The 24,762-nt window shown below is 40.6% G+C and overlaps 4 protein-coding genes across 13 annotated transcripts; 3 read left to right on the top strand and 1 right to left on the bottom strand.

Annotated features, from left to right (window-relative positions):
- The first annotated feature begins 504 nt into the window (after window positions 1-504).
- On the top strand, window positions 505-3,511 carry LOC112277138 (uncharacterized). 4 transcript variants are annotated; one of them, XM_090245991.1, is made up of 3 exons: window positions 505-1,046; window positions 1,565-2,966; window positions 3,118-3,511. In XM_090245991.1, exons 1-3 carry the CDS (start codon window positions 1,029-1,031, stop codon window positions 3,144-3,146), a joined length of 1,449 nt encoding a protein of 482 aa, XP_090102117.1. In that variant the 5' UTR covers window positions 505-1,028; the 3' UTR covers window positions 3,147-3,511. The 4 variants fall into 4 exon arrangements, with proteins under 4 accessions (XP_090102117.1, XP_024364932.1, XP_024364924.1 ...); XM_024509173.3 differs by having other exon boundaries at window positions 879-1,046; window positions 1,544-2,966; XM_024509164.3 differs by having other exon boundaries at window positions 592-1,046; window positions 1,565-3,511.
- A 993-nt stretch (window positions 3,512-4,504) lies between these two features.
- Window positions 4,505-6,667, bottom strand: LOC112277153 (uncharacterized). 3 transcript variants are annotated; one of them, XM_090246002.1, is made up of 4 exons: window positions 6,602-6,667; window positions 5,403-6,436; window positions 5,007-5,269; window positions 4,505-4,767 (listed from the first exon to the last, which is right to left on the bottom strand). In XM_090246002.1, the coding sequence occupies exons 2-4, from the start codon at window positions 6,019-6,021 to the stop codon at window positions 4,591-4,593; spliced, it is 1,059 nt and encodes a 352-aa protein (XP_090102128.1). In that variant the 5' UTR covers window positions 6,022-6,436; window positions 6,602-6,667; the 3' UTR covers window positions 4,505-4,590. The 3 variants fall into 3 exon arrangements, with proteins under 3 accessions (XP_090102128.1, XP_090102136.1, XP_024364964.1); XM_090246010.1 differs by having other exon boundaries at window positions 5,403-6,311; XM_024509196.3 differs by having other exon boundaries at window positions 5,403-6,311; window positions 6,494-6,619.
- A 930-nt stretch (window positions 6,668-7,597) lies between these two features.
- Window positions 7,598-9,898, top strand: LOC112295365 (uncharacterized). The gene is made up of 4 exons (XM_024546860.3): window positions 7,598-8,084; window positions 8,474-8,527; window positions 8,689-8,748; window positions 9,305-9,898. The coding sequence occupies exons 1-4, from the start codon at window positions 7,785-7,787 to the stop codon at window positions 9,482-9,484; spliced, it is 594 nt and encodes a 197-aa protein (XP_024402628.1). The 5' UTR covers window positions 7,598-7,784; the 3' UTR covers window positions 9,485-9,898.
- Window positions 9,899-11,714: 1,816 nt separating this feature from the next.
- Window positions 11,715-22,377, top strand: LOC112292602 (uncharacterized). 5 transcript variants are annotated; one of them, XM_024541275.3, is made up of 12 exons: window positions 11,765-11,997; window positions 12,261-12,313; window positions 12,592-16,807; window positions 17,033-17,452; window positions 17,644-17,854; window positions 18,708-18,858; window positions 18,977-19,100; window positions 19,492-19,549; window positions 19,834-20,104; window positions 20,379-20,421; window positions 20,658-20,761; window positions 21,180-22,377. In XM_024541275.3, the coding sequence occupies exons 3-12, from the start codon at window positions 12,643-12,645 to the stop codon at window positions 21,612-21,614; spliced, it is 5,982 nt and encodes a 1,993-aa protein (XP_024397043.1). In that variant the 5' UTR covers window positions 11,765-11,997; window positions 12,261-12,313; window positions 12,592-12,642; the 3' UTR covers window positions 21,615-22,377. The 5 variants fall into 5 exon arrangements, with proteins under 5 accessions (XP_024397037.1, XP_024397043.1, XP_090102111.1 ...); XM_024541282.2 differs by having other exon boundaries at window positions 11,859-11,997; window positions 12,592-14,755; window positions 15,011-17,452; XM_090245985.1 differs by lacking the exon at window positions 12,261-12,313.
- The last annotated feature ends 2,385 nt before the right edge of the window (window positions 22,378-24,762 follow it).

Here is a 24,762-nt window from a genome sequence, read left to right as displayed (position 1 = left end):
CATTCCAGTCAAGTATCCCTCGTTGATGACTGGTGGGTTTTGTGCGGCAAACCCAACTTCTCTGATCAAGCACTTGCCGTTGCACACTACGCCCATTTGACTGGGAGCTGCTGAAAGTCCAAAAAAGGAGCTGTAAGCAAGTGACAACACTAGTACAGAATGGTCAGTTACAGATCCTTTCCAATCCATTGCAGACTAATCTAGTGTCGTCTCCTACCGATGGGAGTTGAAAGCCAAATCTGGTTACAAAAGCACAAACCAAGTTAATTATCATGGCTGCCTCACCATTTGCATAATGTATTATGCAAGCCTCGTAGAGTTGGCTGTTTGTCTGCCAGGCTGTATTGCACCTTGGCTAGCAGACAAAATGGGCAAAACCCACTTGGACATGCCGAAGGCCCCTTGGCCACACCCAATGAACACATGCACCTCACAATTCTGTAGGTGTTTTATCTCTCACAATAGAAGTTTTGGAGGGATTCACCATTATTGTATATTTTCCTCGAAAGTGTTCCGGATATATCTATCCAGACTGTGTACCTGTGAATAGTAAATAGTAATTGCTCTAGAGGCACGGACAGCTATTATTTCCCATTAAATATAGTAACACCGACTACGCAAACTGAGTGTCCGTGTGTTACCGATGATTCCTCTGGAGGACATCGCGGATCCGGAGTGCAATAGTGGGAGCGACGTTTGAATCGCGCACGGCACTTTTGTTTTTCTTTTCTTCCTCTTACCTGGCACGCTCGTAGTGTGGGAGCTTGGAGCATTCTTCTCGACAAGGAGCTGCATCTGGCACCTCGACAGTGACGGTTTTGTTGGGGGGTCCAGATCCTGGTCGCGATCTGTGGGTTTGTGCGGAGAGAGTGAGTTGGGTGAGGGATCCAGAAAGAGGAGAGCAGTGATCTGTAAATGATCGTCGAGGGTACTCTCAAGTGCTGCCGTGTTTTGGTGTTTTTTGGGGAAGGGAGCAGGGAGGGCTGTGACCCGCACCGTTTCTCTCGTGCTGCGCCTTCGGAAGGTGGATGGCGAGTCATACAGAGGTATGCGTACTACCGTCATTCTATTCGTAACACCGAGTAGTTGAAGTGTCGGTAGATCTGCGCGAAAATCTCCCTTCCGTGGTTTGCCACAAGCGGAGGAGCGCGTTCCTCGAGAACATGCATTCTTGTGTAGGGTTCCAGATTTCAACGTTAGCAATGTTCAAATTGTGTTTCCTGCGAATCCGAGCTAGGTTGCCCTTTAGGATTGTGGTTTGAAGTTACTATGAGGGAGCTTGCATTTATGACTGTAAATTATCTCTGTCGGTTTCAGAGACTGGGTGAGTAGATTGAAATCCAATCAACGTTCAGCTTGAATGTAGGTGCATGGCGGAAATGGGCTGGGGAACCTTAGGGCATAGATTTGGTTTAGCAGCCATTGCTTGTTGTGGTATGTTCTCAGAAATTAGAAATCAGAAGCAGCGTCTGCAGGAGTCCACGTCTAGGCGATGAAATGAGCTTCACTCCAGATTGGAAGCGTCTGCAATGACATAACTTAGGTGATGAGCCATGCATTGCAGATGGACACGGAAGAGAAGCAACATAAAAACACGTTACAACTTGGAAAGAGCAACAGGGCCAAACGAGAGTCATCGCCTCCTCGCACGCCTGAAAAATCTTCGGAGCTTGTCCCGAAGGATGAGTCCAAATCACAAGGAAATGGCAAGTGGAAAGATCGTTTTTTTCCGAAGTGGAAGACTCCGACCGCGGCATTCAATGGGAATTCCAACAGTCATCACACTTCATCTGTAGAGAATGCGGTGCCAGCTGATGTGGAGATGGAAGAAAACTCAGAAATTACAACGACACTGAAGTTATTGAATAAACCGGATCAACACATGGCTCAGGGCGTTTACCGTGACGACGGTGGAGGGCCGTCCCCGCTAATCCTTCTGAATACCGTGACTGCAGCACGGAATGCCGTGAAGGATTTCTCTAAGGATTTTGTGGCATTATTGAAAGACATGCCCGATAAGGGTGAGTCCTTTCAGAAGCGAATGCGGGATGAGTTGAATTTGGTTGCTCAGGATGCACCGGAAGCGAGTGACTCGAAATTCGTGGCTCAGGCTTACATTGCCCTCCAGTTATTTTCAGGATTTGAAAACGCCTCGTTTTGCATTAGCAATACAGGAGAGAAACCATGGGAAGTGCAGCATACGCGCGATTGTTTTGATAAGTTTCAAGAATGCAAGGATAAAAGTCAGACGGTTGCGCATCTGCTGGAAACTGGGTTAAATACCAGTTTTCTTTCCCGATTCTGTTTCAGCAAATTTGCAAGTCTAATTCCTAAAAAACTAGAAGAGGGTCTATTTGGAGGAAAATGTCCAAATCATAGCGAAATAGCACGTCACAGACACCCGAACACGCCTTTCTACAAGAGTTTTTTATTCGCAGCTGTGTCCATCTGGTTGCTCCAGAGGTTGGTGTTCTCATTTGAACAGAGAGTTATCACGTATTCACCTTTCAGAAGTGATAATTATCAGAGGAAGTACATGGAACCTGCCATACCTGGAATCGGTGACAATGAAGAAGAGGATGATGATGACTTTCTGGAGGTTTTGTTCACTGTGTTTCCTGGATTTCGAATCAGCCAGAGCATCGTCAAGAGTAATGTGTATGTCGTAAAGAAATCTTGTATACAACCGGTTGTGAAGGGGTTGTATCCTCAGGTAGACGACTCATCAGCAGTACCGGAAAATATACAAGAGTCCACCCCAGATTCACAAACAGAGGGACTGGCACCATCCCCCTATTCGACCACATTGCCCACCCAAGGAGAGTATTCAACGCCTACCGGGATGGATGCACGAACGTCTCCCCTATCTGCGGTCCAATCGACTACCCCGGGGAGGGATGACAGGTTTACCACGGCGAAGATCCAATCTCAGGACACGGATGAGCTTGAGACTTCCTCCTTACCAAGTAAGAATGATCTCAAACTTAGAGGTGACTCTCTTCCAAATCCATCTATTCCTCAACGGGAAACTTCTGCAATCATCAATGCCAAATCTTTCTCTGCTACCTCCTCCCCCAAGTCCTCAAAAAGTAATAAAACTTGGAAAATTTTAACCAGGTTGTTGCGCGCAAGAAAGAGTTTCGTAAAATCCGAAGCCAATGTCCCAGCCAACTGCCAGACACCAGCTGGGGGAGGAGAAAATTATAATACAGAAAACACTCCGACTGCGAAGCCGCCTGTACGAGACGAAAGCTTCTCATCTGCGGGTGCTGATGCTGCTGGCGCTCCTGCACCTTCCGTCCCTAGTGTTGGCCCCTCTCCTCCAACAGACGAAGTGGGCAGGGGTCGAAATTCAACACTCGTTAACGTAGACTAGTTGTGTGAAACGTGTAGCATCCTGCTACTGTAGCTTCTGTAACATTCCTGCTTATTGACCTGGGATTGTTGTCGAAAGTAATTCTGATTCTTCGAGGATATAAGAAAGCAACAGATCCTCAAGTCTGTGTTTATAGCTCTGCTTTTGAGTTCTGTTACACTTCCATTTCGTTTGAAACCTTCCTCCATTTCACATGCCACGCTATCTGATGTCGTGAGATACGTCTTGCAATTCATCATGGCCCCGTTGCCGAAATCCCCGCTTACAGTGAACTTCGACTGGTTGTCGTCACTTGCACCTCCTGCTCTTTCACTTTTCAATAATGGATCTCCGCAGTTGTATTGTGCTTCTGCCAATGTTGGTATTTTCATGGCAATGTTTCCGTCCGTCCATATCATCTATTACACACATTCGGCTTTTGCACATGGTTTAGAGTTGAAAGTGCATCCATATCTTAAACATATATCAAGTTAGATAAACACCATGAAATATGATCGCAGGTAAGTTGAATTTCTTGCGTGAGCGCGCTGGGGTACCACCTGCCGGTAAGCATGCAACAGAACGGGCTCTGAAGGTTGAAACTCCCGCCTAAATCAATGAATCTACAATCAGAGCGCTGGATGTTTTCTTATTCAGGAGAAGAAATAGTTTCGATTGACGTGGACAACACCCTTAGCGGTTTCATGTCCTCCATGTGGAAACACCGAGGGAAGGAGATTGTTACAGATCTTTGGAGTGATCGGTGAGCAGCGTGATCAAGTATCCCAACGAATGATGAGGTCATGGTAAACGGCGTGTTCACCAATACACTTCTCATTTGTGGGTAGATTTGAAATTGCTTTGTGTAGAACTGAAGTTAAGGATCAGAGAAGAAGCTTCAAAGGACTGAAGCATGACCCTCTGGCGTGTTCATCTGAAATTCAGTAGCCTCGAATAACCCTCGTCTGCTTTTGCCGGCATTTGTTCAACGCCAGTTTCTCATTCTTTGAAATCCCTGAACCCACTTGAACATTACCAAATAGTGCCCTAAAGAAGTGGAATGAAATCAAAATGGCCTTGAATGAGGATTTTCAAAGGTTCAGTCCAGTTTGTCATCGATAGCCCCAACATCATGCATGAACAGCTGTGTAACCAAGTTGTCCTTCCTCGCGGAAGCTTAGTTTTCTCCTCATTCGCTTACAATGGAGGTAACAAAAATTAACAAGTAATGGTTTTTAATATGACCGAAGAGCAGGATCATTCAGCGTTTGCTTCCCAAACAACCCCTGATCTCGCACATTGTAGCAAGAATGCTGGCTGTGGAACCATACATGGAAGTCGCTGAGCGTGTTGATACCAGCGGAGACAATCTTCAAACTCTCCAGTGCCCTCCTTTCCTTAGCGATTCGAGCCTGCACACACAACCCAAAGGATGAGACAAACATAAGAATTTATGTCTACTTTTTGAAAGAACATATCTTATCAATAGCTTCCAACAACGGAACTTGCAGATTGTGGAGGTTCTAATTAAGTCCAGGAAGGGGAAATTAAAATTCAATTCTATCAGGTGACATCCACATCCCAAGCAACATTTCATATGGCGCAACTTTATAAAAATTCAAAGAAGCAGTTGGAAGAGAGCAAATCTAACCTCAATGATTGACCTATCAATGCCATCATCCGACACACTGTGGTATTGCAAAATGAACCCTTGGCTTCGAGAGCCAGCAGGCGGTACTAACGACCCGTTTGTGGGCTCATTCCCGTCCTGAAGCGAAGTTCCTGCTCCTTGCAACCCAAAAACCCACTCAAAAATAGCTTGGGACCTCGGCATGTGAAAAGCTGATGTGACTATCGCCATTTTCTTCCACCTTTGGGGAATTGCGTGTTGGGTCAGAGCGAAGAAACCATTCCCTGGAAACATATTATCAAAAACATGCATTAATTCATATGAAAAGACGGTACATGAATTTTGTAAAAGACAGTGAACTTCATGATTCAATACAAAATTTGGGAATTCAAAAACAACTTGGAGGTAAAAGATTACCTATAGTGTCATATGAACTACATTCTTTGATCAGAACACGTACAGGCGCGCCTTTACTGATAAGATACTCTGCACATGACGTACTTTCATGAATCACAAAACCCTCGGAGGTGAGGAGAGGTGGTCGATGAGGCGTGCCATTCCCCAAGCAGACGATACAACACTCGTGACCACTCAATTTCTGCAATTGAAGAGCTTTGTCAAGTCGTCTCTCCACCCAGACTGGAACACCTCCACCCGGCAATTGCCCTCCTGCTAGCACAAGAATTGCATCAACCGGGTCGCTCTTCAGTTCCTCGAGTTCATCAACTATCGCTGGGACAGTAATCCTGCGCCGACCAGACACATCACCATTCCTGGATATTTGTGAACCATCTAATGCTCCCAGACTCCACTCCCTGAATCGGACATCATCACCAATTCTACGCGTATGCTTCCTGCTTCCCAATAAATTGTTTGAATTAAAATATCCGAAAATCTTTCTCCGTGAGTATCTAGGGTTAGCACTTCGCAGCGCCACTAGTCTACGCCATTCGGTGTTACTCGTCAACTGATTGATGTTGGGCCACAGTTGTCGCACTCCACATACAAGAGGCCCTTTCGGCATCGAAAACTGCATTTTCGCACGGTAGAGAGCTACCAACTGTAATGGAAATGGCTCTTCTACAGGTATCCGCTTCAAACGTGGCCAGCAATTCTAACCCTAATTCGAGACATGGTCAACACTGTGACCGTACTCGCGATCTTCAAAGTTCTGGTGGTCACTTCCTAGTAACCTTTCAAGTACACTTCTCTTGAAATTCACACCCTTGTGACCTCCACATGAAGATCAATCCAACCAAAACCAAGAGCACCGTAGTAGCCACGGCAGAAGGTACACCTGCTGCCTCACTCTTCATGAAGAACTTCCTGAAACCAGACGACGGCATTTAGAATCCGCTGAGTCGCATTTCAAAACCAAAATTAAATTAATCCTGCAGCGGTAGATAGAGATAGTGGAATCCCTCGTAGCGCTCAGGCCGATCACGTCGGATCTGCACGCTATTCCACACGATAAGAAGAAATATAAAACAAGTACAACAATAATATACCTCTTTGTAGTATACGTTAAACAGACATATTCCGCAGTGACAATAAACACACATTTCGCGATGCTACGAATCGAATAAATCGACAAGGAGGGCTTCAAAATTCCATACCGAACAAAACTGCCAACTGTCTCCGCTCTTCAGCTAAGTTAGCTGCAACAGGATCAGCAACAGCCGAGGGCTTCAGAATACAACAAACTTTTAAAGGAACCAGGATTACGAGTTTACTTTACAGTTTACTTTATTGTCCATAAAGTAAACTCTCAATAAGTTTCAAATAAAATATCTCTGGTTTCATGAAATAATCTCATGAATTAATCAAATTGTAACTACATATCTTTTCAGGTTATGTTGAAATTGGAGGCTTGGTGTAAATATTAATTCAAAAAAATATGAAATTTTTTTAGCATGGTAATAGTAGTATTTGTATATCAAAAGTACTACAAATATTTGTACGTGATATCATTAATTAATTAATTATGTAATTGAAATTGTACATAAGTAAATAATATAATCAAACATGAAGATAAAATCACCCTCCCTCCTTCATTCAAGTAATAATAAGACCACAAAATAAATAACAATGGGAGAACAAATGAATATGTAAGAAGTGCAAAACAAAGACAACACAACACATGTGTTTTAAATCCTCGTATTAATTGAGAAACCGAAATTAATGCTTTTTATGACCAAAAAAATCACATTATATATTTGAAAATATTGAACAATAATTACCACTTTTGACATACATGAAACACTAATAGTAAACGAAACTTAAATTAAGAAAATAACTATTATGTTGATCATTGAGTAGTACCAAAGCTGTGAAAAGTATAGCACAAACTTAAAACAGATTACAGTTTACTTTCTTCTTTTTTTGCATGTAGAATATATATTGTAAAATTTTAAACAAATCAAGGAAAACATAAGTTAATAACAACAGTAATGCCAAGAAAAACAAACCAAGATTCGAAACGAACGAAGATCGTGGATCAACGATGATAAAAAAACGAAGGAAGATTCGAAACGAACGAAGATGATGACCGAACGAAGTCCCTCGGCGATGTTTTCCTTATCCAACAACCTGCAAGTGTGAGCTCTTGATGTAACTCGTTTCTGTGAGCAGCTTAGTCCCTTCCTTCATACATTCGACATCTCCCTCCCTCCCCCCCTGTTCCGCTCGTTCTCGTCCTTCTGCTGCTGCTTGCGACCAGGATCTCGAAGCAATTATCCCCTTGAGTTGATGAGTGCTGCGAATTTCGAGTTAGAGGTAGAGTGTGTGTGATTGTTCGCAATGGCAGCAGGTGCTTGCCAGATGACATCTCCTAAGGCAGCCCAGAGCTACAGGGTTGCCCTAGACCACCTGCCCGTGCGCGGTGGTTGCAGGACCGCTGTAAGTTGCGCTTCCTTGGGAGCTAGGTGTGAAGCGGTTGCCACTCTTGGCGCGAGGTTGCGCGTCACCGGAGGTCACCGGTGGCGACACAAGAGCAGTAGCATTCCCAAATTTTTCGTCAGTGCAGCTGTTGAGGAAGCCGTGTCTGCTAGCCAAGCCGATTCCGGTGCGCTTGCAGAGAGTTTGTCAATGTTCTTCAAGGTAGTTCTTCCTTGCAGGATTGGTTGGTCCATGACTTTTTTTTTGTCCTGTTGAAGTAATTGGCTTCTGTATGGAAAAAAGATTGGTCGAGGCAGTCATACGCCTGTGGTCACCGTTGCCAAATAGTGCGTGTGCAGTTGTCAATCTGCATTTCCTATGCATTTCCTCGGGTTGTTGCGCAATATCATAGCTGTGAATGTATCCGTTAATGTCGCTTTATTTTCTCTAATTCACTCTAAGTTATTCCATATATTCTGCAGATAGGAGCTGTAAGTTCTAGTAATTTCTGGGGTGTGATGCTGCCGCTAGATTCTTTGAGGAGTACTTGCCTCATGTAGAATTAGCATGAGCTCTGTTGGTGATGACACTACACTTCGTGTGTGCTGCAGGCTGAAGGATCACTGAACGAGAACGCCATCCCAAAACTCACCAAAACACTTGAGGTAGTCATGCATTTTGTTCTCTTCATGAGCTGCTGCTTATTTTGGAGGGATAAATGTAATGCATGTGATTATTTGAGAAAGATTTTCCGTAAGTTTTTCTGAATAATTTCTTCCCTGTGGACTTGTGAGATTCAATTACCGACTGAATGTTTGTGGTTTAGGGAACCGAGGGTGTGAGCCAAGTGAAGGTGTATGTCGTAGAAGGTGCTGCTACAGTTGAGGTAATGCGACCTTCACTGGACTGTGGCTACATTGCCAACGTGACTAATATATTCTTCTTTATGCATAACGTATTTTCCTTTTCGATTCCTAGATTCATTCTTAAAAATATGTGTATGAAATCCAAGAGATGAACCTGTTTAGCTACGTTCGAATCCAAAAATAATTTTCTGCCGCATCGGTTGCCTTTTGACTCCCAGCCGTTTAGCAGTACAACCGTTTTTTAATTCTCGCTTGCATTATGACGTATCATTCTGCCCTTGAATGATAATGTGAGAATTCAATAGACAAGTTCTGTAACTGGTAGTAGTAAGGATCGAATTTAGTCCGCGTTGCTGACGAGCTGAAAACAACTTTACTCTAACTAGCTCCTGCGAACTGAATTATTTGCATGCATTACGCTTTGAACCTAGATCATGGACGCGCTCGAGGGCACCTTAGCTCTCTCGATCTTGAATGCTGCAGTTAATTAAGCAATTTCTCAGAGAAGTGGTGATAAATGAGACTATTTAAATTTAGCAACTAACACTAACGCCTGGTTGGATGGTGTGGTTGCAGTTAGTCAAGCAGACCAACATTCAAGAAACAGGTGTTGCTTCAAGTTTGGTACAACTCATTGAGCAGGCAGGATTTAAGATGCAAGCGCTAAGCTTAGGCTTTGATGACGAAGGCGCCGATGATGACGAGTACATAGACTACGACGTATCTTCCAACACTGAAGAGGAAGCCACCACATAGTAGGTGATGATCAGTTAACCTTTTTTTGTTTCTTTTTAGTGACATTTTCTTTAGTTTTTTTTTGTAGAAAATAAATATTCTTCCTCAGTTTTGAAAAAGTGGTAAATGCGCTACTATTAAGCTGAGAAGGAATTCAGAGAGTATGCATTTTATCTCCCTTTAGTGGTCGAATTTAGATTCAAGGCACCTGGTATGCAAAGCATCAGTGAAAAGTATGGTTCATTTCACACCTACAACGTGACCATTGCACGTTAATTGTCAATTTGGTGAGGTTGAGAACTGCTCATGTGGATAGCGGAATTAGGATTAAGGTCGAATGTGCAGATTGTGACGGCTTAGCAGCAGCTCTCATTTCAAAATCATTTGTCGCTAATGTTTTTCATTCTATCATTACTTTTTAATATTCTATTTTTAGCTATTGCAAAAACATTTGCAGAAAAATAAAATAAAATTCCATTTGTATACAAACAACTAAAACTGAAGAACCGAACTAAAGTTTCGTATGTATTGGTGTACACTGTATTGACAAGAAAAAATTTGTTAAACTTACTTGTGACATACACCTTTGTGAAAATATAAATACTTATTTGAATTTTCACATGCAATAATTACAATCTTCTCATCTCATGATTACATCACCTTGAGATGTTTTCAAAATAGAAATTCATGTTTCATGGTGCCATATCTAAACAAATGTTATTACTGTGTGTTTATTAATGTGGCTATGAGAAAGTATAAATTTCTACTTATGCATAATGTCCATCAAGGAACAACTATAATGTCTAAACAAAAAAATACGAATATCTCAATATTTATGTGTATGTGTGCACATACACACACATATAGATAATTTTGTAATTCTTTTCAGTGTATACAAAAAATTAATAATTTTTTAAAACCAAAGTCTTTGATAAAAAAGAATTTTAAAAACAGAAAAATAATAATTTTTTAAAAATAATTAAGAAAAAGTAAATTATATGTGTCTTAATAGTAAAAAATTACTTTTCTATTATTGTTGAAACTGATACATTGTACACAAGAAGTTTTTAAACAAATATAGGATATTTAAGTATTAAATTATTATTTTTTATTCAAGATATTTAATACATGATATCATATAATACAAACATACTAAAATGCATATTCTAATTCCCAAATGGCAAAAAAAAATCTATAATTTTTTTTTTTGGATACTAGCATTACATTGATAAGTCTTTAAAAAGTAAAATTAAGTAATTCCAAATCAACTGATGCACATGGGGGCAACATCCAGTGCATGTCACAACTAAAGATGTATTGAATTTACAAATAATTTCTTGTATCGTTCTTTTACACATTACATTAATGAAATTTTTATCAAAAATTAATTTACACAAATAATATATATATATATATATATATATATATATATATATATTAACCTGTCAAAAAAACAAAAAACAAACAAAAGAATTTAACGTTAAAATGGTAATGAAGTTTGAGTTTTGTACATATTTAAAGGTTTTTGGAATTTGGGTGATGGTGACAACTTAGATAGTAGTTAGGATTTGAGATTGTTTTGATTAATGATGGTTATGAGGAAATCAATAGTTGAATATAAGAATATTTAGAATTACAAGTAGTCAATGTTACTTAACAATTCAGAATAGGTTACTTTATAATTTTGAGATTTATTCAAAAGAATTATACAGAAAACACATCCGAACAGAATTAAAAAAATAAATTGTGTCTTATTGCAAGTGTTTCATTTGTATTCTGTTATATGCATTGATTTAATTCCATCTTTCTTTCTATTATGTGTTTCAACTGAATCAACATAGATTTGAGATTAAAATACATGACTAATAAAAAAAAATCATTTAAGTATGTAGGTACCTTATTTGCATGATCATTGTATTATGATTGTCTTAAAAAATGATACCACGTATTTATACATACATACATACATACATACATACACACACATTATTAGTTATAATATCAACTTGAACATGTTCAAAACAAGAAAAAACAACTTAAAATTTATTGTAGTAGCATTAGCCTCATAATTAGTCTTATTCATTTCTAATAGTCTTAATTCACAACACAGTCTTAATTCCTTACGAGGGGGGGCCTTGGCTTCACCCAACAACCAAGAGCGGGTCTTGGTAAACAAGTGGACCTGAGACTTCACCGAAACGGATGTGAACTTGGCTCCGGCATCTAGAAAGTACTCCTCAGAATTCGCGTTGAAGTATGAATGGTGAAGGTGAAGCCCTAATTAGGATACGAGAAGTCTGTGAAGCGGGGCTTCATGGCTATCCTCACAATCTGCCGAGACTCTCGATAAGGCCCCGATGCGTCCTCGCTCCATTGCGGTGAAGTTCAAGTTTTGAAGCGCTTCATTGAGCAGGGAAATTGGGCCGAGTCGGGCCCGATTGCACAATCCCTTGGAAAGTCTGTTCGGCTAGGTGAAGACTGTTTAGGTGTGCGCTGTGAATGTGTGAGAAGGTTGGCGTGGCTGTTTTGAGCAGGTGAATGTCCTTAATTCAACCGGGAATAGGTGTATTCCTAGAGTTTGGTGCATGTTGCAGTGTTTTTTTTTTTTTTTTTTTTTTTTGTTTGTTTGTGTGTTGTGTGAAGGAGTTTTAGGAGCTTTAGATCGTTAATTGATAGTGTAGTGTCTTGATTTCAGAGATTGTTGGAGACGGTCGTTGTTGTTTTCGGTAGGTAATAAACTACTGCAAATGATGTGTTGTGGAGAGTGGATTAGGTCATAAGATTGCGTGTGCTGCAGGTATCAAAGTCATCGTTGGGCGAACGATCAGTGTGGGGGTTCTGGTGTTAATGGTGGGCTTATTCTTGTGTTTTTCTACCCAGTTTGCTTACAGATTGGATTTTCCCGTGTTTGGTGGCGTTCTGCAAAAGCAAGTTTTTAGTTTACCAGGAAATTCGAAAATGAGGGTTTGATGAATAATCAGGAATAGACTTCCGACATGTCCGTCCTGCAGATATCAACATGCTTTAGAGTTATTTTAGGTTGTGAATTGAACGGGAGAGTAGAGAGTTCGTAATTGGAGCGAGACATTCTATAAGCATACTCAATTCGAGAATGGCTGCGTTTGCAGGTAGATAGTTTGTAAGAGATATTTTGGACATTGTTGCTGGTTTTAAAGAAGATGATGCCGCCGGGGTTCGGGCCGGAATATACTAGGAGCAATGATGGCGGGAGCCATGGCCTGGGTGGCTTACGGTTTTCTCATAGAGAAGCACTACGTATGGAGGCTATTGCGCCAGGAGTTCGTGGTGTGTATAACGGTGGACACGGTCCCCCATCTCATGACGAGAATTACAATGGTCGGCCTCGAATGATAGTGGCGACAGGGTCCATAGGTATGTCAGCTTCAGTTGGATCAGCAGCTGCAGAAACCTGGGATATGAAAGCGATGGCGGCACATCGGCATAGGACTTTGGTTGCTGAATGCTCTGCCCAAAGGATGGACTTGAAAGCACAGATGCAGGCAATCCCGTCACAAACGTTTCTTTCTGGATTTAGGCCCCCGCTTATGCACTCGGAAACACTCCCTCCACAAGCGTGTCCACCCGGATTCAGGCATTCATCTATTTACAACAAGGCTTTGCCTCCACAGAGTTTTCCTCCGAGTTTCAGGGGTCCATCCAACTTCACTGAAGGACTGTCAACACAGAGTGGTCCTCCAGGTTTCGGGCCCCAAATTCCGTATGCGGAAAACTCAGCTATTATACAGCCAGAAATGAAGTTTCGGACTGCGGAACCGAGCACACTTGGGTCTGAGTTTCACCACGATGATCGGTCAGGACACCTGTTTGGAATACGTGAAACCATGCGTGGGTCTTCCGTGTACGGAGGGGCAGATAGACGTGGTTGGTTTCTAAATGAAAGTTCCTCCGGTGCAGGAAGAGTTTGTGAGAATCACTTCGTAGATCCTCATATTTCTAAGCCTTACATATTGCCGCCGCAACCTTGGGTTGAGCAACTACTGAATCAGTCTCGTGGTGCTAATACTGAAAATGAGAGTTGGAGCCGCGATTCACTTCCTCAGCATGTTCGACCACACTCTCCTACATCAGTGTCGAAGGTAACTTCACCTCTGGCTTTGTACACAGGTATTTGTTGGTCAAGGAATTTACAGGATGACAATCTTGCAAGCACTCGCGAGGCAGGAAAACGGCGTAGTTATGAAGGTGTTGACAGTAATCTGCGAACGCCTTCATTCAAGCTGCCAAGAATTGATCGTTTGGAAGACAACCTTCTTGAGCCGACGTCTCGACGAGCTGAAAGTCACCTGGAGTTTGAGAAAACAAGGTCTGACGGATTAGAAATCAGCGATGAAAGGTTCTACAATCGAGATAGGTCTCACTCTTCTCCCTTGCACTCACGAAAGCAGATGAAGTACAGGAGTATACCTGAACCTGATGACCGACGTATGGAGCGTTGGTGTGATAAACAGGACTCGAGGACTCCGCACATCTCACCTCAGAATTTATCTGATAGAGGGTTGTGGTCTCCACATGATGGTCATCGACCTCACCACAGTATAGATATATCTCTGGAGTCGAAATTACGTACCAGATCTAGCTTGTCCAGACCGACTACACATATTGATCGATCCTCCTTGCGGGCTCCCCCTAGATCTTATCGCTCTAATAGTAAAACCAACAAATACAGGAATGGTTCACATGAAGTTAAACGAAGTGAACTTTCAAATCTTAGTATTGGGTTACCCAGAATAAATCTTCATTCTCGGAGTCCGGAAGAATACCCGGATTGCCACAGACGGGCGCTACGGGCAGACGAAAGTTGTATACGGAACGGTGATAGGTCGCCTTGGTTACTAGGAAGAAAGACCAGTTTTGCGGGTGGGACTGATCAACATGCTGCTTCTGGGATATCCGCGAATATGCAGAGTGGAGTAGAAAGAAAAGCAGCACCGGATGGATCTACAATGATTCATTCCTCAAGGGCTGTTGGGGACCATGTGGAAGATGAAAGAAGTCGAAGTGGGTGTCAGATTCCTGTTTTTTCAACAGAAGAGCAATCACACTGCAGGTACATCGGTGTGATGCAAAAGGCGACCGACTCTTTAGACATTGTGCGGCTTTCAACGGATAAGATCAAGAATGAGAGAGGATCGCCTCCACCTCTTAGGCCAAGCAAAAGACGAAAGTTTGCAGGGCTAGAAACCAAGCCCGAACAACATGGGAACTTGGACAATAAGTTGCCATTGTACAAGAATAATGTTCAATTTTCTGGTGAGAGGGCAAGTTCGAGCATTTCAAAAGATGCGACTCTGATTGTTGGAAAGCACTCGGTTTCTATGCAACCTGTTGCAGAAAGTTCATCGGAAATAATCAGAAATATTTCTAACGTCAAGCCTGTAAAAGTATCACAAGATTTAGAAGTGGACTGGGATATCCAACCAGAGAGGATTACTTCTAGAGTACAAGATGCTTTTGGTGCTGCGGCTGAGCCGTCTTTTGTTGAAATTTCTAATACTGATGATGTAGGTACTGTGATACCCAAGGATACACCAAAGGAAGGAGAAGAACACAAGAAAAGGATTTCTATTGTGAAGTCTGGGCAGATTCAGGATGAGGTGCAAGAAGGAACGATGCACCCGGGAAAGGATTCCAAGTCTGTATCGGGCTCAAGGTCCTTATTGGAAAGGAAATCTCTGGTACCATCGGAAAAAAATAGACAATTCCTGGAAAATGGAATTATAGAATCAGGTCCTGTTAGAGCCTCTACTTATCCGTCAAGTCTGGCATCGGAAGTTACTCTTCATTCTCCAACTGTGGTTCTTGGAACCGATGATGACCTCGTCACAGTCAGTAAGCTTAGCACAGATTTCAATGAGGGAACAGGGCAGAAAGTGATTCTTACTGACCACAAGACCGAACTCATTCCCATCGCCAATTTACTGAAGACGCCAACTGGATCTGACTTAAAGCCCTCTGAGTCATTGGGCAAGTCCCATTCCCCTGGTGAGTCGATATTGCAAGAGGATGTTCTCGGTTTTTCGTGCTCCCAGCACATGTTACAAGACTTACCTACTTCGAAAGTCAGTAAAGAGAGAGACTCTTCAGAGCCTTCGGAAATTATATTTAGAACCCTGGAATCGTCCTCTATGGCGACGAAATTTTTACTGGAAGAGTCGTTTGTGGATGGACAAATCGTACAGATAGACCAGCTACTACATTCTGGAAAAGAAGCTGCAGTGATGTCCAGATGTAATCCGTGTGTAGGGGATACGAGGGTCAGTTCGTTGACAGAGGTCGTAGATCGGCAGGTCGTCATTTCTGGAACCAGCTTAAGTACATTGATACCCTCAGGTATAGAAACCAACGGAGAATCTCCAGTCAATGACAGAACTGCAGAATCTTTTCACCAATCTGTGCATTCTGAACTACACCACTCATTAGGCTTACCAGGACATAAGCAGGCCAAGCAACCAGGTGGGTTGGTTAGTGAGAAATTAGTTTCTATGCCAAAGTTGCGGAATGTCATGACGGAGAAAGGAGAAGCTTGCATAGTGCAGGAGAAACAAGACATAACAACTGCGCCACAGTCTTCTGACTTGTCAAACACATCAGATAAAGAAGAATATCAGTTGGCTAGGCCAGGAGGAAATTTTCGAAATGAGCCGCAAGAAAGATTTACCGAGGGAGATACAGATTCTACAAAACTGGCCAGGGCTTTTACAAGCGAGGTAGCGGCTTCTGTTAATGAGTCGAGAGCAGATCTGAAGTTGATCCCACAGCTTTCTGCCGAAAATGATAAGGCAGTTTTGCATGTCGAGCGGGAGTTGGGCAAGAGGCGTAAACTAGTGCGTGTTGAAAATGGCGATAACATGCAGCAAGTGACAACTGTGGTTGACACTGCAGCTAATGGCAAGAAGACTAATACTGTTGCCGAAGAAATTAAGCGAGGGTTGATTTCGGTCAAGAATCAGATATCCAGTTTGAAAGATGGGATGATGAACACCGTACCAGTTCTCAAGCCAGTAAATACGCACCTTGCATCTAGCCACCCCCCAGCTCAATCAATAGCTGCACCACAGTTTCCGGAACTACGCTCGTACAGGAGTAGTAAGACATGGCGTAGGGAACCCACATCTGTCAGTTCTCAAAGATTCCCCAACGATCCTCGCCATGCACCCGCGGTAGTTGTCCAACCCAGTGCCTACGTCCGGAAAAAGTTTAGTATAGTAAGGTTTCCTACGCAGCAAGTTTCTTGCCAAGCCAATGTCATTGCGCAGCCTACTACTTCGTATAGATGTCGTCAGAAAGATGCGACAGATTCTGGTAAGAGTCTTGCTTTGTCTGCATCACAGTTACCGAAACATGTTCAAGTTGGTGCCCTCAGCCCAAGTACCACCTCTACTGCATGTCCTTCTGAAAAGAATCCGGATATTAAAATGAATACTATTTGTGCAAAACCGTCTGAAAAGCCAATGCTTTCTTCGATAAGAGGATCAAATCCTGCTGGAGATGAAACTTTAGCCACTCATCCTGAGTCAATTGTGACAGGCATACCCTCTGCACCTTCATCCAAATCATCTCCATGCAGACCCACTTGCGTCGAGGCAAGCAGTGACCTCACTACCTTGGCGTGTAACCCCGCTATTAAGCCGTCAGGTAGAGCTTCCGATGAGACGTTCGGGTATGTGGTATCTGGGAAAAAGTTGTTCATGCAGAGAAAGTTGAATCGGTCTGCAGTTGGACCGTCCACAGCGTCTGCGTCACCGAGTTCAAGACCTGGTATGGAGAAATGTGATGTTCCTCTAGGCTATGTTAAAAGGAAAACCAATCAACTTGTCCGCTGCGGTCATCGCCACGAAAGTAGTGCAAACGATGCTTTGTTCCAAGAAGTTGGTGATCAGATGAAATCTACGAGCCGGCAGAGGAAATATTCTGCTCAAACGAAGACGAAGACGAAGCTTGGTAGAGGTTGTTTTCTAGCTCAATCCGCATGTTGTATTGTATGATTCTTTACGCATTTATATTGACATACATATCAACAGTATTGACTTGCTGAAATGATTGGGGATTTTATAGTTTCAAATGTTTACACCAGTGGAGACCTCATATGTATCCTTCTAAAAGTTGTTGCTGATGGTGTAAGTCGTCCATATTTGCAGTGTTATCCCAAAAGAATGGCAGAGTCCATAGCGTGGCAAAGGTTTGGACTCTTAGTAATGAGGGCAAACACAATACTTCTGTCCTGGGTGTGTGTAAAAATAAGCGATATCCTCTGTTTCCTTGGAAAAGGGCGAAAATTGTAGCACCACGCTTGCGACGTGGTAGACCTCCACATGAAGGGAAAATGGGTGCATTATTTTTCCATATAAGGTCAGTCTCGTACATTTGTCTTGTCCTATTTATTATTTTGATGAACACTAGGCGTTGACAGTTCGTATTGGTTCCCAAATATGTAAGCTTTGATATAGGGTCAACATCAACCATATTCTAGCATTTTTTGAGCAAATTTGAGTCTTTTGTTTCAACATCTGAACTTCGGGGATAGTGCTTGTTTCGTTCTTTCTTTGCTTTTAAGTGCTGCATAGAGCTACTCACAACGGTGTAAACTGTTGTGTGATCTCAACTAGACAGCATAGTTTTTGTAGAGTGATTTTTGGTGCACACTCTCAGATTTATGTCCATCACATTTGCAACATACATGATTTGCACACACATTTTAGCTCAAATTATTCTATGTCTCTTGTTCTTTTACTTATTGTCCCTCCTGCCCTAGATTCTTTACCTCGTGATATCTTTCTCAGTGAAATTTTCATTTTGCAACATGTCTAAGAACAGGTGCTGAAATTTGGCTAGCTTTTTAATGTCGCACTTCTGATGTGTTCATGTAATTACATTTACTTTCATGATCATCGACGTCTTAGTATTGCGTCTTTCTTTTTGCGGTGTCTTTTTTCCTTTCGATGACGAATCAATCAACCACGGAAAATATGTCGTTTGCTTCATCCAGTCACTATAGTAACTATCTAGCTGTGTCTGGCATGTAGATGTCCTCTGCTTGAGTCGTAGCAGTGGTGGAAGGTGTGAACATATCTCAGGCATCTCGACTGGATATCATACATTTGTGTGCGCTCAGTTTGGCTCATACCTGAAAATACTCCAGCATACACTTTCGGTTTGAGATGTTTACCGTAGTGACACCTTGTCATCGTTTCTCTTGTAACAGAAATCAGCTACAGAAGTATCGATCAGGGCACCCAGTCTACACTCGATCTGCAGATGGATTTTCACTCCACCGATCAGGTGTCGTTAGCAGGAGTGGGGCAAACTTGAAGTGGACAAAATCCCTCATGACACAATCCATACTTGCTAGTGAGGTATATTATTCAATGGCCTCTTTCCTTGATTATTTATTGACCATAGTGCATTTATACGCCAAGTGATGTGCTCTAACTTCCTCTTGGTTTTCTCTATTTGCATGTGCTCGATGTTTAGGCTGCAACGAAAGTAGTTGCTGAAGCAGAAAAAGAGAAAAGGGTTAAGAAGGAAGCGGTTGCAAAGGCCAGAGTTGAGCGAAGGTCATTGCAGGATTCTGATAATCAAGCAAAGCTCTACTCAGGTATTGCATTTGACCTGTTCAATATCCCTAAATAATGTTCCAATGGCAGTATCTGATATTTTTGCTAGTGTTCAAGTTGATTAGCAGCTTTTAGTTATCATACCTGCAGATCGACTAAATTATGTTGTTTCGGCTGGTTGCATGTTTTGAGGTGATATTGATTCTTTGATGCATACTCTAATTTTCCTTTTGAGGGGCTGTGTATACTGCCGAGAAGGGAAACACATTGTTCCAGTTGTATTTGTCTAAATATATAATTCCGGGTTTAATTATTCACTTCCCAAGGGTCTGAAGCCGTCAATGCAGATTGGTAAGAGCTTGGAATGATTTCTGCGTCTTGGGATCTTTGCTCCAAGAGTATGATAAGAATGTTATGATGCTTTGTTTGCAGGGTCTGTTGAACCTTCCTCGGTTTCTTCGGTGGAATCTGGCGGAATTGGCGGAGCTGTGTGAGTGCTTGTCATTTTTCCCAGAGTCTCTCGCTGTAGCACTGGTTTTTATTATGTCTGTCATAAGTTTTTGTTATGTCCGCTAAGTTACATTTGTCTTTCACAGCTCCTTATCCAGAAACTATTGTTCTAATCTATTATTGAATGGTTCTGGTCTGGCAACTTGAAGCTCATTGCCCAATGTTAAAGAGTATATTAGTTGACTTTCATCATCTTATCAAGTAGAAGCTCATATTGCATTCTGGATTAGGACTTTTAGACGAGAATTTCATTTCAAAATGCAGGTATGTACGGAAAGGATTTGGCAATCAGCTTGTCAGGGACTCGAGGACAACTGCCCGTGTGTTTGCAAGTGAGAAAGTTCGCTGGAGCCTTCACAACGCTAGATTACGCAGAGCTAAAAAGCAAGCCTTTTGTGTGTACTATACAAGGTTTGGTGTATGCAAAAGGGGGGATGGTAAATGTCTCTATATTCACGATCCTGAAAAGGTGGCTGTTTGCACAAAATTTCTTAGAGGGTCTTGCTCAGATCCGGCATGCCGCTTGACCCATAAGGTATGAATTGGTCTGGTCAGGCTCTTCAAGCACAAGAGCTAGTCTATCAGCAGTACTTTCACTTTCTTTGGTACTACTGTCGTGTTCCTGCTCTATCCCTTGAGGCGGTATTAGTCTCATGCCACCGCTGATCGTGATGATATCAACCTTGATGCGGAGAAGGAACGTATGCTAGACCACTGATCTTGGTGATGTTGTGTGCAAGTAAATCTTATAGTGGTACATTCGTTCTATTTTATTCCTCGTTCCCATTCTTCTCAATCCTCTCTTGCAGGTTATTCCAGAACGCATGTCAGACTGCTCATACTTCCTTGAAGGTATGGCTTATTTTCTGATTTTATGCTTAGGAACAGATGGTGAATTGTTTGTTCAAGTCGTTCTTTTGCACTTTAACCTTCCAGGCTTTCAACGACCCTGTTTAATCGACAGTTTTATGTGATAACATTATCACCCGTCGATGATATCATTTTGAGCTTATGTTTGGTTAATTTTCTTTGGTAGAGTTTTGATGTGGCTTTACTATCTGTGGAATGAGCTTATGCTGGCTCTGCAGGTCTATGCACAAATGAAAATTGTCCTTACAGGCATGTCAACGTCAATCCTAAAGCTCCAATTTGTGAGGGCTTCCTCCAAGGCTATTGTTCTGACGGTGACATGGTAAGGCAAACTATCATCAACAATACACTTTTCACTGGTTTCAAGATGTAAGTGAAGAAGAAACATTTCGTGACTATTTCGTGACCTGATTTCGTTCGTTAGTTGATTCCTTCGAAAAACTCTGGACTTAAAGCCAAGCATCATTATCTGCCAGCAGATCTGGTGTTGTTCTTGATCCCTCTTAAGTTCTGATGTTAGTTCGAGGATCGTTTGTCATCCTCTCAGACGCTTGCTGCTAGTTAGGAGGATATATGGGCAAAGAGATCAAGCGGATAATTCTCAAAGAAATGTTTGTGAATCCATGGTTACATAGTTTATGCAAGTGTTAGTTATTTGTGTGGTTTTTCGAAAATGTTGGTTATTTTAAGTATCCAGCATATTAAGGGAGATGGTTTGAATATTGGTATTTTTGTGGCAGTGCAACAAGAAGCACACGTATGTGTGTCCTCAGTATGCTGTGACAGGGAAATGCTCATCAAGTACCTGTAAACTTCGTCATCCGAAGAAGAAAAAACAGCCTACATCTACATCAAAAGACAACATAGGTTCTAAAAGAGAAGGTAGGTATTTTGCACCCACTGCATCAGCTGAGGGAGAATATCAAAGACAACACTTGTGTGCTGTTAATGATGTGGGTGACAAGGTCACAGAATCAGGTGATGAACGAGCAGATTTTATTAGCATCGACGAGTTGGATTCGGAATCTCCCAAGGAGTCTCAGGATACTGACAAGTTGTTGTATCATAGGAATGTTTTTCTTTCAAGTAGACTCCCGAAGGGTGGATCAACTAACGCTCTAGAGGATCTTTTGAAGCCCAGGTTTTTGCTAAAACCTGATGTTACTTCTTCATGAATTTGCCCATCGTATTAACTGACGATTGTTAATTAGTGATTTAGCTGTAATGCAGCCAGAGGTTCGGTTATTCCCGTGTCATCTGGCCATGGAAATACCTACTCCATCTCTGGATTTACTGACTTCAACCCGTGAGATGATCTTACTTCACATTGCTTTCATTCAGAATTATGTAGTAGCTAGTGTTTTTGGAACTTAACTAGCAAGGTTTATCTACCTCATGATATGCTTAGTACAGCCCTCGTAGCACTTGAGTTGGCTAGATTTTAGGTGGCGCTGCTCGAGGACAGGACTTCTCATCAGTGCAAGCTGCCGTCACGCATTGGACACTGATCTACTATTTCTCTCGAGAATGTACGTTATCCACCAGGGTCAATTACGGGTGGTTACAGTGTGGGAATTCAACCGAATTGTTTTTGGTGATTCCTGAGTCGTAAATGTAAAATATTTCAGCTGGAGTGAATCGACAGCATGTCTGTAGCGGTTTAGTGGGTAGGCGTATTGATCATTCTCTGCTCTTTCAAACTATGAATTGAAACGGCGTGACACAGGCTTTGTTAAACATCAGTATAGGTTTCGGGGTTACGTTCTATGTCCTGACCATTTAGTTTGACTAACACAGACATCGCAAATGAGGTTCAGGTATTGTTGTTAGCAACTGCCACAAATGTTTTGGAGGAGGTGTATGTTCTGTTTCTGCCTCAATTGCAATGTACTGTACTTTACCAAGTAATAAAATTATCTTTTTTAAAAATTTGAATCATCCATCTCTGTTTGAGTAAAAGTCACTATTCTTTCTTGTCCTGGTTTCCTCGAGCGATGGTTTTGTGGACGAGAACTCATATAGATAAGACAGATACAACATTCTATTCTTTAGATGAATTTGCCCTGTTTGTACTGAATAGAATGCAAACAGTTGCACATGAAAATGGTCTCTAACCTGCCGCATAAAGTACACCAATATTAAGACAATTGTGAACATAGCCTGTATTCGCTGCATTCACACCTTTAAGTAAGCCCTAATCCATCCATGCTGACACACTAGACTTTGACAAGCTGAGTGTGTACATCACTTCTGCAATACAATCCGAAGAGCAAGCATGAGGTCAAAAATCATCAAGGCAAAGCCCTTGTATATCTAAATCCACAAGGTTAGGGACGTGGTTTGAGCACAAGTAATTAAATAAATAAATAAATATATCAACAATCGAATAGAATGTAATAAAATGGTGTGGAGTCATAAAGTCCTAGTTGGTTACATGTGCTTTAGAGCACACTTCTTGCACCAGGGGTTTACAACAAGGTTTATTTCAGTAATAAATTAATAGAGTGAAGTAATTGTGAAATTCAGTGCAACAATAACATCAAGCAAAATATCAAGGAAAATATCAAAACTAAAATAAGATAAAAGACATGTTATGAAAATGTATAACAATAGTTCTTAAAGAAACATATTAGCTATTTCTAAAAAAAGAATTGTTATTATTATTAGAATAGATAAATTTATTCTCATATACCATCTGTAACTTTTAAATAACTTTTGAATCTGAAAATAAGAAATGGAAAACCATTTTTTTTTATTTTATTTTTATTTTTATTGCATAAACACCTCCATGTTACACACCCTTGTATTCACATAGTGAAACTCTCATTTACACTAAATATTTAGAGTAAATTTATACTAAAAGATTTGTGTGCAATGGCTTATGGCTTTTCTTTTTTTCTTTTTCACTTTTTTTGGTTGATTAAATTTTTAAAAATTTCATAACACATTTCATATAACTCTTTTATTTTTTTAAAAAATCTTATTGATTTTTTTCAAAGAATATTTTATTGTAAAATTAACCTAAATATTTCTTGTATAAATAAGGGTTTTATTGTGTGCATATAGGTGTGTGTGTCATGGAGATGTCCTTCCAATAAAAAGGAGGTACTCACCTATTAGTTTCCAAAGAAATTTATGTTTTATATTAATGATATATTAGGTATTTTTTTAAATAAAATTTATTTAATAATTATATATATAATTATTAAAAAAATTAATTAATTAAAAAACCTTTTAAATTATGCTTCTTTATTGTCAATATCTTATTAATGTCATCTTTTAAATAAGAAATTTGATATTTAATTGAATTTTTATTTATTTAGTATAAATTTCATAAAATAAAATTGAACTATCTTTAATGTATTTGAAGGACCTCAAATCTTAGTATCTTTACGAATAAAAGTGGGCACTTTTTTGTGACAATTATAATCTAAACTCCTTCATGTTATCTTCTAATCAATTTATTTATTAACTAAAATGAAGCTACAAGCTTCAATGATATGATACAATTTAAAATATGATTTTTATTGTTGAAATATTCATCAAATTATTACTTATCAATTATAATATTTGTACAAAAATAAGCTTACAACTTGATATAATAAAAAATTGATAATATTGTGACATTTGAATTTAGAAAAATATCATATATATATATATATATATATATATATATATATATATTCCTCAAATATGTTGAAATATCAAAAATATCCATGTATTCTTTCAAAGACATGAAGTAGAAGAAGATTCATAAACTTGGAAAATTTGTATCAAAAGAAAAGTGGCAAAATAGAAATTAAGTAGTATGTATATTAAAAAGAAACTAAAATGGCTATTGCCAAATGATAAAGAAACTAGAGACTCTTAATTCTAAACTAGTATATATAGAAGCAAGAAAGGAATTGACAAGAGTGAAGAAGGCTTCACTCTTGCCTCTATATATATTATCTAACTAGAAGCTATGTGATGATGTTTTATAAGACCTCTAATATGTGTTGACTTTACATGACACATGCCTTAGCTTACAAAGCAAGTTTTCTATGCGTGGACTACATAGTTAGCTTGTTCTTTAAGCTATGTAGTCCACGCATGTGTGGCACATGGCCAACTTCTTCACCACATTTTTAACCTAAAAAGTCAATTAAAGACATCTATAAAGTCAAAGAAATGTCTATGAAGTGTCTAAAAAGCTTCTATGGAGGATATTATGGAATTGACTTACTTTTACCTATTGTTATCTAAATCATATAAATAATTATTAGTTTACATGTATATGTCCATGACATTACACCTCTTTTTAGGAACGAGTTCCATGAGGAG

The sequence above is a fragment of the Physcomitrium patens genome, chromosome 2 (assembly GCF_059467195.1).
Source record: "Physcomitrium patens ecotype Gransden chromosome 2, ASM5946719v1, whole genome shotgun sequence".
In the NCBI taxonomy this organism is placed as follows: Eukaryota; Viridiplantae; Streptophyta; class Bryopsida; order Funariales; family Funariaceae; genus Physcomitrium; species Physcomitrium patens.
This window is presented reverse-complemented; position numbering and strand designations above follow the sequence as displayed.

What these genes read in the sequence shown, in the direction of transcription:
- LOC112277153 (XM_090246002.1), bottom strand. Translation starts at nt 6,021, where the DNA reads ATGCAGTTTTCGATGCCGAAAGGGCCTCTTGTATGTGGAGTGCGACAA. An exon ending in TAGTTCATATGACACTATAG is followed by an intron (nt 5,270 to 5,402) that starts GTAATCTTTTAC and finishes ATATGTTTCCAG; the next exon opens with GGAATGGTTTCTTCGCTCTG. An exon ending in TTGATAGGTCAATCATTGAG is followed by an intron (nt 4,768 to 5,006) that starts GTTAGATTTGCT and finishes TTGTGTGTGCAG; the next exon opens with GCTCGAATCGCTAAGGAAAG.
- LOC112295365 (XM_024546860.3), top strand. Translation starts at nt 7,785, where the DNA reads ATGGCAGCAGGTGCTTGCCAGATGACATCTCCTAAGGCAGCCCAGAGC. An exon ending in GTTTGTCAATGTTCTTCAAG is followed by an intron (nt 8,085 to 8,473) that starts GTAGTTCTTCCT and finishes TGTGTGCTGCAG; the next exon opens with GCTGAAGGATCACTGAACGA. An exon ending in AAGGTGCTGCTACAGTTGAG is followed by an intron (nt 8,749 to 9,304) that starts GTAATGCGACCT and finishes GTGTGGTTGCAG; the next exon opens with TTAGTCAAGCAGACCAACAT.
- LOC112292602 (XM_024541269.3), top strand. Translation starts at nt 12,643, where the DNA reads ATGATGCCGCCGGGGTTCGGGCCGGAATATACTAGGAGCAATGATGGC. An exon ending in AATCCATACTTGCTAGTGAG is followed by an intron (nt 18,859 to 18,976) that starts GTATATTATTCA and finishes CTCGATGTTTAG; the next exon opens with GCTGCAACGAAAGTAGTTGC. An exon ending in CTGCTCATACTTCCTTGAAG is followed by an intron (nt 20,422 to 20,657) that starts GTATGGCTTATT and finishes CTGGCTCTGCAG; the next exon opens with GTCTATGCACAAATGAAAAT.